The sequence below is a fragment of the Octodon degus genome, unplaced genomic scaffold (genome assembly GCF_000260255.1).
Source record: "Octodon degus isolate 3935 unplaced genomic scaffold, OctDeg1.0 scaffold00339, whole genome shotgun sequence".
Classification (NCBI taxonomy): domain Eukaryota; kingdom Metazoa; phylum Chordata; class Mammalia; order Rodentia; family Octodontidae; genus Octodon; species Octodon degus.
In genome coordinates, this window is record NW_004524915.1 from 615,401 (window position 1) to 626,861 (window position 11,461).

General features: G+C 40.6%; 1 protein-coding gene across 2 annotated transcripts in view; it reads right to left on the minus strand.

Moving 5' to 3' along the window:
* Window positions 1–8,829, minus strand: part of Lman1 (lectin, mannose binding 1) — a 34,708-nt gene extending 25,879 nt beyond the window's left edge. For both annotated transcript variants that reach the window (XM_004647910.2, XM_023708199.1), the window contains exons 1-5: window positions 8,556–8,829; window positions 5,072–5,226; window positions 4,883–4,990; window positions 3,950–4,011; window positions 2,702–2,801 (exon numbers count right to left, since the gene is read on the minus strand). In XM_004647910.2, the coding sequence (XP_004647967.1) occupies window positions 2,702–2,801; window positions 3,950–4,011; window positions 4,883–4,990; window positions 5,072–5,226; window positions 8,556–8,793 (663 nt within the window). In that variant the 5' untranslated portion in view covers window positions 8,794–8,829. The remainder of the gene's footprint in view (window positions 1–2,701; window positions 2,802–3,949; window positions 4,012–4,882; window positions 4,991–5,071; window positions 5,227–8,555) is intronic.
* Window positions 8,830–11,461: the final 2,632 nt, after the last annotated feature.

Sequence of the window (11,461 nt, forward strand, 5' to 3'; positions counted from 1 at the left end):
AAAAAAAAAAAAAAAAAAAGCTTAGGAATTCACATTCTAATTTCAACAGTAAGAATTTCTTCAATTTTTTAATACTGTTTTCCTTCTTTTTTTTTTTTTTTTGGCCTTTTTGAGACAGTTTCACTAAGCAATTCAGGCTGCTTTGAACTCACTTTGTAGCCTGGTAGGTCTCAAACTCACAGTGGTCCTACTGCCTCAGCCTCTTGTGTTGGAATTACAGGTGTACACCACCATACCAGCCTCCTTCACTCTTAAGTAACTGAAAATCTATCAAGACTTTTTATTATCTAATTAATATTTTTACCTGGGAAAAATGTTCGGTTTATAATTATAAAAACATGTAAAGCATGTCCACTGATTTATTCCAGAAGCATTTCTTTATGAGACCACTGGTGACTTTCCTTATTCACTTGTAGTTTCACCCACTTTCAAGCTATAAACATTTCTTCAGTACTTAATATGGGCTCAACTTTAGGAACTATGAGCATTATAAAATACAATGTTTACCCAGAGGTAACAATCATATTGGCAGAAAAGAACTAAACACAGCAATTTGTTGACAATGTAACTTAACTAGCAATTTGAGACAAGGTATTTTACAGGCCAAAAACAGCTATGAGAGAGAGAGAGAGAGAGAGAGAGAGAGAGAGAGAGAGAGAGAGAGAGAGAGAAACTCAGGAGAAACATGATTATAAGCTGACTTTTGGGAAATCAGATGGAAAGTGAACCTGGAGCATTATATTCCAAGTGGAGCATGACTCTGCCTAATGGAGGCAAACAGAGGGTATCACAGGAGGGGACAACCAACTGAGCCAACATGCACAGGCTACAAACATTATGTGGCATTCACGTGTCCAGCAAGGCTTTCTAATGTGTGCACCTCACACCACCTGCTCCACAGTCATTCACAGACATTAGGCAACAAAGAATTTGTAGGCCAAGTGAACCTGAACAATGCAGGCCTACTAAAAGCTTATCCTTCACAAGGAAACCTTCAATATGCTAATACAATACAATCCACCTCATCTGACTATGGGGACCTTTAAATGAGAGTGAATTTTGCAGGGTACACCTTGGGAAAATGCCGGCAGATGTTTCATTGTGTTGAGTCATGTAGGTAGCTGTCTTGTGACCTGTGAACTTGTGTGTCTCTGCTCACCATGGCTGTAGTCTGGGATTTGCCACATTGGGTAAGCACGACTTACTGACCATCCTAATGAAACTATACAGGATGAATAATAATTTCAGTAAAACTTAAACCCAAGTCAATCAGACTGGATATTTCTTCTAACTATGAAACTTTTAAATTACCCTGAAATTCAACGCTGACCCAAGATGAAGTTTTCAAAGAAATATCTTTTCCAGAGCGCCACTGACAGTAGTGGAAGGCTAGCTCATGACTTAGGAAAAAAATTCATGTGACATTTCTTACTTTTATGTATTGTTCCAAATACTGACATCTTTATAAAGTTTACAATGTATTAGTGATTGTAAATTATTTCAATGCCAACTGAACTCATGACCAGCCCTCATTTCCCACATCCCCCAAACAAATACAAACCAGTGTTACTATTCTGCTAGTGAACTGTGCCTACTAGCTGTTCAACTGGGCAGAAATTCAGGAACCCTCTTGATCCCATGACTGTATTTACTCCCCAGTCCTACCAAAGAGCTAAGTCCTTGGGGCTCCACCTGTTCACTGCGCCTCTATCATCCCTCTGCTATCACTCTTGCCTTCGGACCACAAGTGAGGTCTGCAGCTATGTGGAAGTGGGATTGATCACAATCTTGTGGGTTATTTAGTATAGCACTGTTCAAGTTACTTACAATCTCCTACATTCATTTTCCCTGTGCCTATGCAATAGGGTTATCTGAAAACTGCACATAGACTGCAAAGCAAAATGTGTGGTACTTTAAGAGGCAAGGACTCTAAATCGTAAGTTCCTTATAAAATAAACTACAGGATACCCAGTACAAGGCCTGTTACTGTCAGCCTTTTAATTTCTTCCCAAGCCCTTCTGTATCCTTAAGCCAAACCAAAGTACTTGCTTTTCTCAAATATCTCAATTTCTTTCAAAGCCCTTGGACTGCTTTTTGTGCTTAGGAAATACACACAAAGACATAGACACACAGACAGACAGATGGATGGACACACACCCCCTCTTCCCTACTCCCAAACTTCATAATCCTTGCTTTTATTTTTTTTAAAGAATACAAAATGGTAAACAAAACAAAACGCACTAGAAATGATACAAAATTCATTTAAAGTAATAGGAAGTCCGTGTTCCTTGCTTTAAGGTGCAGCTCTGAGAACCTGTTCCTGACCTCTGTCCACTCTGACCTGCAGCATAACAGGATTTCAACCCCAAGATTACTTTAATTATAATCTTGTGATTGTTTTGTAGTTTTTATCATACAGCATAGTAATTCTACATATCTCCCCCACTACACTAGAAGCTAAGGAGAATGGCCTTTGTCTTAGTTCTATCTGCACACAAATGTGGATGTGTATATAACAGGGTGCTTAAACATTTGCTGACCCACCAGCAAGGTTTTGCAATAGATAGCTATGTGAGCCAGGCTTTGAAGCTGTGTCTATCCTCAGGGTAACAGTGGTGAGCATGTGAATGATATCCACAGATAAAGTATTCAAAAACAAAAGTCATGCTGGAATACTGTTTATTTAATTACTATTACTTACTGTCAGTGTTTTCTGGTAATATGTAATCTTTGCCCGGACAGGATAGGGTTTATTACGAAAATCTCTCTGGCAACTTGCTAAAGCTTGACTGGCACCATCACTACAATAAGAGAGAAGGAAAATGAATTAAGAAACTTAGAAACTTTTTCAATATTTAAAAATTAAAGAGGATTAAAATAATGTCAAGTTATGACAAAGAGGACAAAAGTTATTAAGACTTAAAATAGAAGTGGAATTCTCTTAGAAGTCCAACGCTACTATGTGTTGGAGAGAAGGGAAGGATATACTACTGTATGTGAGACCTCTAGCACAGCAGTCCTCTAGTCCAGGGCAGAAACTGAATCCCTCTGGAAGCTTTAAAAATGCAGGTTTGAGCCCAGCATGATGGCACATACCTCAAATCCTCCCAGTACTCTGAGAGGTTGAGGCAGGAGGACTGCACATTCAAACCCGGTCTTGGTAATGAGGCAGCTAAATGAGATCCTATCTCTAAAATAAAAAAAGGCTAGGAATGTAGCTTGATGTGAAGGTCCTAGGTTTAATCCCCAGTACTGGAGAGAAAAAAGAGCCCACAGATTCTACCCCAAAATCAACTGAGGCAGAATTTGAAGGAGAGGGCCCAGATGCCTCCAACTCAAACAGCTCTACAGCAAGTTGTGATCAACTACCAGTGTTGAAAATCAAGGTAGGAAATAAAAAAATGAAGCATGGGTATTAATTTCCACTTTCAGGATGAGTAATAATGCTCACCGATTGGCTAAAATTCCTCCATAATAAATATGTAAAATAAAAATTTTCGTATCTAATTCATGTTTATTACAAATATACTGAACACCTAAAAAGTTTTTAATCTTCTGAGACTCTTCAAGTTAAGCAAACTAAGGTTGACTAAGGTAGCGTAAGTGCTCATTAGTTTGGTCAAAATGAAAGATCAGTTTTGAAAGATTTCTCAATTAATAATAAAAAAGCATGACTAACTGACATCACTGAAAGCCAGGGACAAACTACAATCCTTTAAAAGTATTATAATTTCAGGTTAAACATTTTATGTTTGAAATCTGAGGTGCTTCACAGAAAGAGCTATAAGACATAACTAAATAAAATAAGACTTTTCACCAGCTAAAAAATAACACTTCAAGAAAAGGAATACTCTTATTTAATTTGGAATGTGTTCAGATTTGAAATCATACATTTCATGAGGTTTTCAAAGAGAAGCTGAAACGAGACATGTCAAAATTATAAACTTACTTTTGGTGATCATAGTGGATTTGTCCATTGTTGCCTATAACTACTATAGCAGGATTATTTTTCTGAAAATAAAGAGAATATATTGGTTTTAAAGTCTGTAGTTATCCCCAGCACCACATGATACACTGCCCGCCCCCCTACCCCCAAGCTGAGCTGGCAACTGAGACCAGGCATGGTGGTGCACACCTGTAATTCTAGCACTGGGGAGGCAGCAAACAGGAGGATCACTACCAGTCTGAACTGTATAGTGAGACCCTGTACCAAATACATTAAAATAAAGAATAAAAAAATAAAGTCTGTTGTCAAAAATTTTAGATTTTTGCAATGTGCAGTGAGTTCTCCTGTATTTGTATTTAGGACTCACAATTTTAAAATAACATGGTCTAGGCATTCAAGGCCACTAAACTGTGAACAGTGATCTCTGAAAATCAGTATAGAAACAACCAGCCATAGGGAAAAACATTTGAAGGTTGCTAATGTATAAGCTGATGTTTCTAATATGTAAGCACATTTTGCCTTAACTGTCTCTGATCACTGGTCTGATCAAGAAGAGTGGTTAACATACGGCGAGTAAATGTACAAGCAGCGGCTGTCGTGCACTTGACTACCATCATGAAAGCAAACCGACAGTCTTCTAACTCTATTGGTTTCACTGCCCACACCTAAAGACCCACGGTTCCACATCATAATTACTGTGTACATGGAAGCAGTCACTATGAAGTCCTCAGAGTTAGGGTTTCATTACAATTTCAAGTTGAAAAATCATGCCTGCATAGCTCTTAGCTGCTAAATGTTCTGCTGCACATAGATTAATCACACTCAAAAAGTATCACACGAGTTCACCATTATTAAAATCATGAAAGCATCACAGCCCAACTTTGCCAGCAAGTGTGTATTAAAGTGGGTAACAGTTCTGGCAATCAATCAATATACCTTTCCATCATTGTCAAAAGAATCAAAAAATATTCCAACACCATTCCACATGTCAGCTGATCCAAACACGGGACCTTCTAAGCCTTGATTTTCTGTATACCAAATTGCCTGAAAATATATAACAGGCAACAGTTAGAGGATAGCAGTATGTGCATTTATATTCATTTTTTAAGTATGAAAAAGTCCTACCAGGCCATCAGCTCCAATTCGGCCTCTTCCAGTCACTCGAAATGTCACCTCTACTTCCCAGTTTTCAAATGCTGCTTTTGCCTTTGTCCAGACTGATCCTCTTTGGCTTTTCAAAGATGGTGCTATTCGAATTTGATCTGAACTTGGAATGGCATCTAAATAGGAATCAGAGAAGAAAAGCTTGACGATGTAATTACGTAGAAGTCAACATATCATCTCCAAATTGCTACACATACCTATAAAGAGCAAACTGTTAACTTAGTAACCTATACAACAGTTTTGTTTGAAAATAATTTCACGTTGACAATTTCAACTTTGAAATTTGGGGCTAATGCTTCTTATAAGCAGTAGAATATCTCTGCAAATGTTTTTTAAAATTCAAAAATAAATTTACAACCACATACTAAAAATTACAGAGGCAATAGGGACAGGAAAGAAAAGGCAAACTATCTGATTCTCACAATATCTCTTACAAATATCTCAAAAATTTGTGTATTATTTTTTAAAAAAACTTGCAGTATATTTTGTCAGTTTACAAATGTTATAAAGTTTTCAAACATTGTGAAAAGAACATACCACTAGGAATCAAGAGACTTGTTCCTAGTCTCAGTTCAGCTGTGATTTTTAACAAATAATTCTTACTCTAAGGGTCTCACCATATGTTCACCTGTAAAATGAAGGGGCTGGGCTTGATCACTTCTACAAACATGCCAAAAGTTACATGCAAAGTATTCTGTGTATGTACATTTTTCTTGGGAGAGGGCCAAATGAATTTCAACAAGCAGTTTTTCAGCACTGACAGATTGTGAGCAACAATGCTGATCTCCAAAATAGCGATTTTCACCTCCAGGCTGTTTTCAACTCCCAGTTCTTCCATTTACTAGCTGTCGGTTTTAGGCAAGTTATCTCATTTCTCTAAGAACTTCATAGGTATATAAGTGCTTATATGAGTGAGTTTGTAGGCATATCTGGGAGATATGCTGTTTTAGTTCCCAACCAGTGCAACAAAGCAAGTCACAAATCTTCTGGCTTCTCAGTACATGTGAAAGTTATATTTACACTATACTGCAGTCGACTGAATGTACAAGAGCAGTATGTCTAAAGAAACCAATGTACTTACCCTAATTTTAAAAATTTTTATTGCTAAAAAATCTGAGCTATTGAAAAATAGTGCCAATACATGTATGGAATACAGAGTTGTCATTAACCTTTGATTTGATTTAAAAAAAATCACTACGGAGAACTGCAATGGATACATAATTTAAAAAGGTATGTTCACAAATGTTTCAGTAACTATTATATGTTATTAAAGTACTTATTAGACATAGGTGCTTTATAGGTGCTAATTCTAGCATACTCTCAGCAGTAACCATTCTGGCATTTATGCTGGGAAATAAAAATAAAACAATGATAAAATCATTCTATACATAGGGAAAACTGACCAAAAGAAAAACAGATATGTAAAGTAAAACGACCATCACCATCACCATCACTTTCAAACAAAGGTTGCAGGGCAGACATGGAAAGAATAATGGACAGAGAACCAAAAGCCCTGGGTTTGAGCTCAACTGTTCTGATACAAACTATGTAACTCTTCCCAGGAACCTTAACTTTTTTGAACACTGCTTTTTCCCACTGTGCCTACAATAGGTAATACCCACCATACCTACTAAAGATCTTAGTAGGTACTAAGGATCAAGTTGGGGAACAAAGCTGAAAGAACTCTGAGAGCTGCTATAAAGTCATAAATTATCTTTTTTTTTTTTTTTTCCCCCTATGGCCCTATGGATCTAAAGAGGTGACAATACATACAACAGAATGTTAGCGCTGAAAAACAACAAGGGCATTACGAGAACAATGAGACTGTAAAATAGCCAAGGTACACCCAGAGCAGTGATTTTCACAGTCAGCAGAAACAAAAATCATGGCTAAAATACTATTTTATTTATTTTAAATTCAGTCTAGCCACGCAGCTCAAGTTCACTGAGATTCATTATCTTGATTTTTTCCAGCAAGAGTAATCTCTATAAACAAAGTCAAGGTAAGCTGTTTAACATTCCTAACTTGCTGATGTATGAATGAGTGTGAGAAAGAGAAGCAGAACAATGTAGAGGTTCAGAAGTGAAAAAATGTGAACAAATACATCAGCACTACTGAAAAATTTATCATCATTCCAAAGAAAAAAACAAGACTCCAAAACTTGTGCTTGGTATCTGTCCCATCTTTGTGTATTAAGAACATTATCTTGATAAGAAATGCCTATTGGGCTCATAACAAATAACTGCTGGGTAACAACATAATTACACTCTGCCTCACAAACTTAATGACTTGAGTCATTAAATCAAATTTAAATTTGCACCTATAATTACACATCAATTTGAGGGAAATGGCCCTTCAAGAAAGTGTGCTTCTACCTAGGAATTACTTTCCAGAAAGAAAACGTTTTGGTGAACCTGATATAACCTAGTGACTATATATAAGCTTTATATATATGACTGCTTAACGCACAAGGACGAAATTCAAATTGCCAGAGCTTCTCAAGTCAGAGAGAGACAGGCATCTGCCACTTGCTCTAAAGGGTGCCATCTGATGGTCACTGAACAGTTCCTGACATGCAAACGCTGGGGCCATTCCTCAGTCAGCAGTGACACATCAGCACTAAAAGGGGCAGATACCTTCGCTTTCACAAACACAAGTGCTCTAGCAAGTCTGTTATCTTTGAGAGTCCCAAAGAATGAATAAAACTGCAAACACAAATTATTTTGATTTTTCAAAAACTGTTTCTTAAGAAAGGAAAATACTGCATAATGCTCATGTTCTCAGCCTCTGATTCAGAACCAGCACCAAAACCCGTATCTCTCTAAAAAATAAAAGCCTGAATGTGACTATAAAGTTACATAACGTAAAGATCAAAAACTAAGCCAAGTCTCTGTGAGGTTTTGTTAGGTGAAGTTCCAAGTGCCTAATAAGAAATGTCTTCGGATACACAGACTTAAAAGTTGCCCTAAGACCAACTTGTGCCATCTTCAGGTCCTCTCAGGGCATCGGGTACAAACCTGGGCATTAACATTGCTAACACTGGAGGAAAAAGGCAGGAGAAAGGAGGCTGCTGGAACAGCCAGGTTGGGAGGGCTGGGGAACGTGTCCCCTAGAGACGTGGCGTCAGGGTGAAACGTGACACCTGGAAGCGAGCAGGGTGCTGGCAAGTACAGAAAGTAAGAAAATACCTCTAGATCTAATGCAAAGTACAGTCAGGATCAAAGAAGGGAGGGGAGGTGGGGGACGAACGACAGAGGGGCAGAAAGTCTGAGACAGACAGGGAAACTTGTGGGCCACAGGGACCGAGAGGAGGAGCTGCCCAGAGTCCCCGCCACAGCACAAAAGGCGAGCAGCGGCGGGAACCCGGCCTCAGCACACCACAGCGAGGGCGAAGGGCGGAGAGACAGCGAGGGGACCCGGCCCCCCGCCCCCTGCCCCGGCTTACTCCCCGCGTGGGCCCAGAAGGGCACGTTCCCATCGCTCTGCACTAGGTGCGGCCCCTTGAAGCTGTATTTGTACTCGAAACGGCGATGCAGCGCCGCGGCCGGGGTGCCCGGGGAGCCGACAGCCGCGGGGTCGCCTCCTGTGCCGTCGCCCCCGACGAAGTGGCTGAGCAGCAGAAGTAGGGCGCAGAAAAGTTGCCGGGCTCTGGCCCGGGGACCACTTTGCCTGGATCCCGCCATCTTGGACTGCGGGCGCGAAGGCCGGTGGGAGAGGGAGGGGCGCGGGAGGCTGCGGACAGCCAACAGGGCGCTCACTGATTGGTGGAGCCCGGAAGACCCCCCAGGGCAAGGGGTGAGTCCCGCCCCCGGCTTCAGCTTTCCTGGTGGCGAGCGCGCGCTTTGTGGGCGGGGCCAGGGAGGGGCGGGGTCCAGGAGGGGCGGGGTCGGGAGACGGCGCAGCGGGCTAGCTGCGAGGGTAGGGAAGGGGATTACAACTTTCGAGTGGGAGGAGCCGACTCATGTTTACCTGCTGGAGGCTTCCTCGTGTTGCCTACAATACCTTAGAGGAGCTGGGTCTTGCGGATTTAGCCTGTAATAAGCCAGTGTTATAAGAAAGGCGTTCTTTTTCTTGTGACACCGATTATTCAGTAGCTGATTTTCGTTGTGTGACCTTTTCAGAAACACAGCATAAGCGAGAACAAAAATAGTCCCAGCGCACTAAAAGCATCTCAGAAGAGCCCAGGAGTCTTTTTGTGGGTTGAGAGGGGAGAGGAGGGTACGAAGCTGTCAGTACGTCTTCACTTCTTCAGTATTAACTGCAAGGACTTTCCAAATGTTTGGAAACATAACGATAGTGCACTCAAAGGAAACTAGGTTTACGTTAGTCTTGGAGAATGGGATTTTATGTTATAGATGGAGTCGTTAACAAGCCCTGGGCATTTAAGATTGGAATGACCTGTGACTCAACGTGTAAATTATGCATTTATTTATTTTATTTATTTATTTATTTATTTTGCGGAACCAGGGATTGAATTTATACCCTTGCGCTTGCCAGGCAAGCGCTTATTCTACTGAGCCATCTCCCCTGCCTTTAGGTTTTTTTTTTTTTTTTTTTTTTGCGGAACCAGGGATTGAACTCTGGCCCTTGCACCAGGGAAGTGCTTATTGCCCTGAGCCATCTCCCCGGCCCCAAATTATGCATTTTAAAGGAGATCTCCTTTACAGAGAAAATACCTGTGTTGTCAATTTTGTTTTTAACGAATTTTTAAAATCTGAAATGGCAGTATGAATTGTTTTGTTCTTAATTTTATATTTATTTATTTATTTATTTATTTATTGAGATTTTTTTAGACTGGGTGTCTCTATGTAGTTCAGGCTGACCTTGAACTCACTGTGTAGCCCTGATTGGCCTTCAACTCGTGGCATTCCTCCTGCCTCAGCCTCCCCAGTGCTGGGATTACAGGCATTCGCTACAATGCCCAGGTCAATTCTTAGGCATAGCTCTTTATTTCACTTGCGAACATTGAACACGATGCTATCACTAGGTACTGATGCTCGTAACTTTTCGTTGACCATACAGTTGCCAGGGCTAGATTTATGGCCTAGTACCATTAAAACTCTTTGTTCTCTTGTTGCTGAGACAAAATACTTGACACCCAAAACTAAAGGAGAAAGGTTCATTGTAGCTCACATTTTGTAGCAGTTTCAGGCCATGGCTGACTCTCAGGTGGAGTAGCATGGCAGAGGAACGTTGTGGAGCAGGTGGGCAGAAGGTGGAAGACAGCAAGCAGCAGAGTAGCAGCAGCAGCAAGCAAAGCAGCAGAGGTATCCCTCTTTCTGTCCGTTATTTTCTATCCAGGGTCCCACCCCCAGGGTCAGGTACCCTTAATCCTAGCATTGCACCATGAATCAGTATCCCAGAATCACATTCCTCAAACCAGTATTTCTTACTCTAGATTCAGCCATCTCTGAAAAGCCCCACCTATGACTGAATGGGGTTTGGGGGGGGGACATCTAGATACAAGCCAGTATTAACTGCAAGGTCTTTCCAAATTTTTGGAACCATAATACTAGCACTCAAATCAAGCCTTCATATTGAATATTAAGTCCTTCCACCTAATACTATCCAGATGTAAGGTAAGTTGGGGCGCCGTCCTTGATCTTTGTAGCCATCAGCAACAGGTAACAAGCATTTCCCAACCAAGTGTGGCAGTGTGGTCATTGCCCTAAGGCCAGCTCTCTGGGCTTTAAATCTGTGGGCTGTAATAGTTTTATCTTCTTTCGTTTTTCCATCTCTGTGGAAACCGACTTTGTATCTTGCAAAGAAATACATGTTTGTTAAGCAAACATTAACATTAATAAAAATGGTGAACACTTACCAAGTGCTTTACTATGTGCCAGAAACTTCACTAAACCTTCTGCATAAGAGCAACAGTAGCTCTTAAGCTAGCTGCCTTTGTTGGGATCTGTATTTTACAGACAAGGAAACAAGGTTACAGAAAAGTTAAATAATTGCCCAATGTGACACTGGTAAGTGGTAGAGTTGGCTTTTATTCCAAGTGTTCTGTGCTAAAAAGTGTCAAAAGAACCATTCTGTGTTGCACAATAAGTCCAGTACATGGTTTCAGTTTATAAGGCTGGCTTCATCTCTCAAGAGACCTGAATTTTAAGAACAGAAAATAATTTATAACTTTACTGAACAATAAATATAAACCATGGGCCAAGAAGATAGTTCAGTGGACTAAGGGCCTGCTTTGGCAAGCGCAAGGACAGGGGTTTGATTCCTGCCAGCCCCGCCCCAGGTCGCACTGAGCTGACTCCCAGTGTGATGACACATGCCTGTAATCCCAGCACTTAGGAGGCTGGAATCAGGAGGATCACTATGAGTCCGAGCTACGTAGTGAGACTC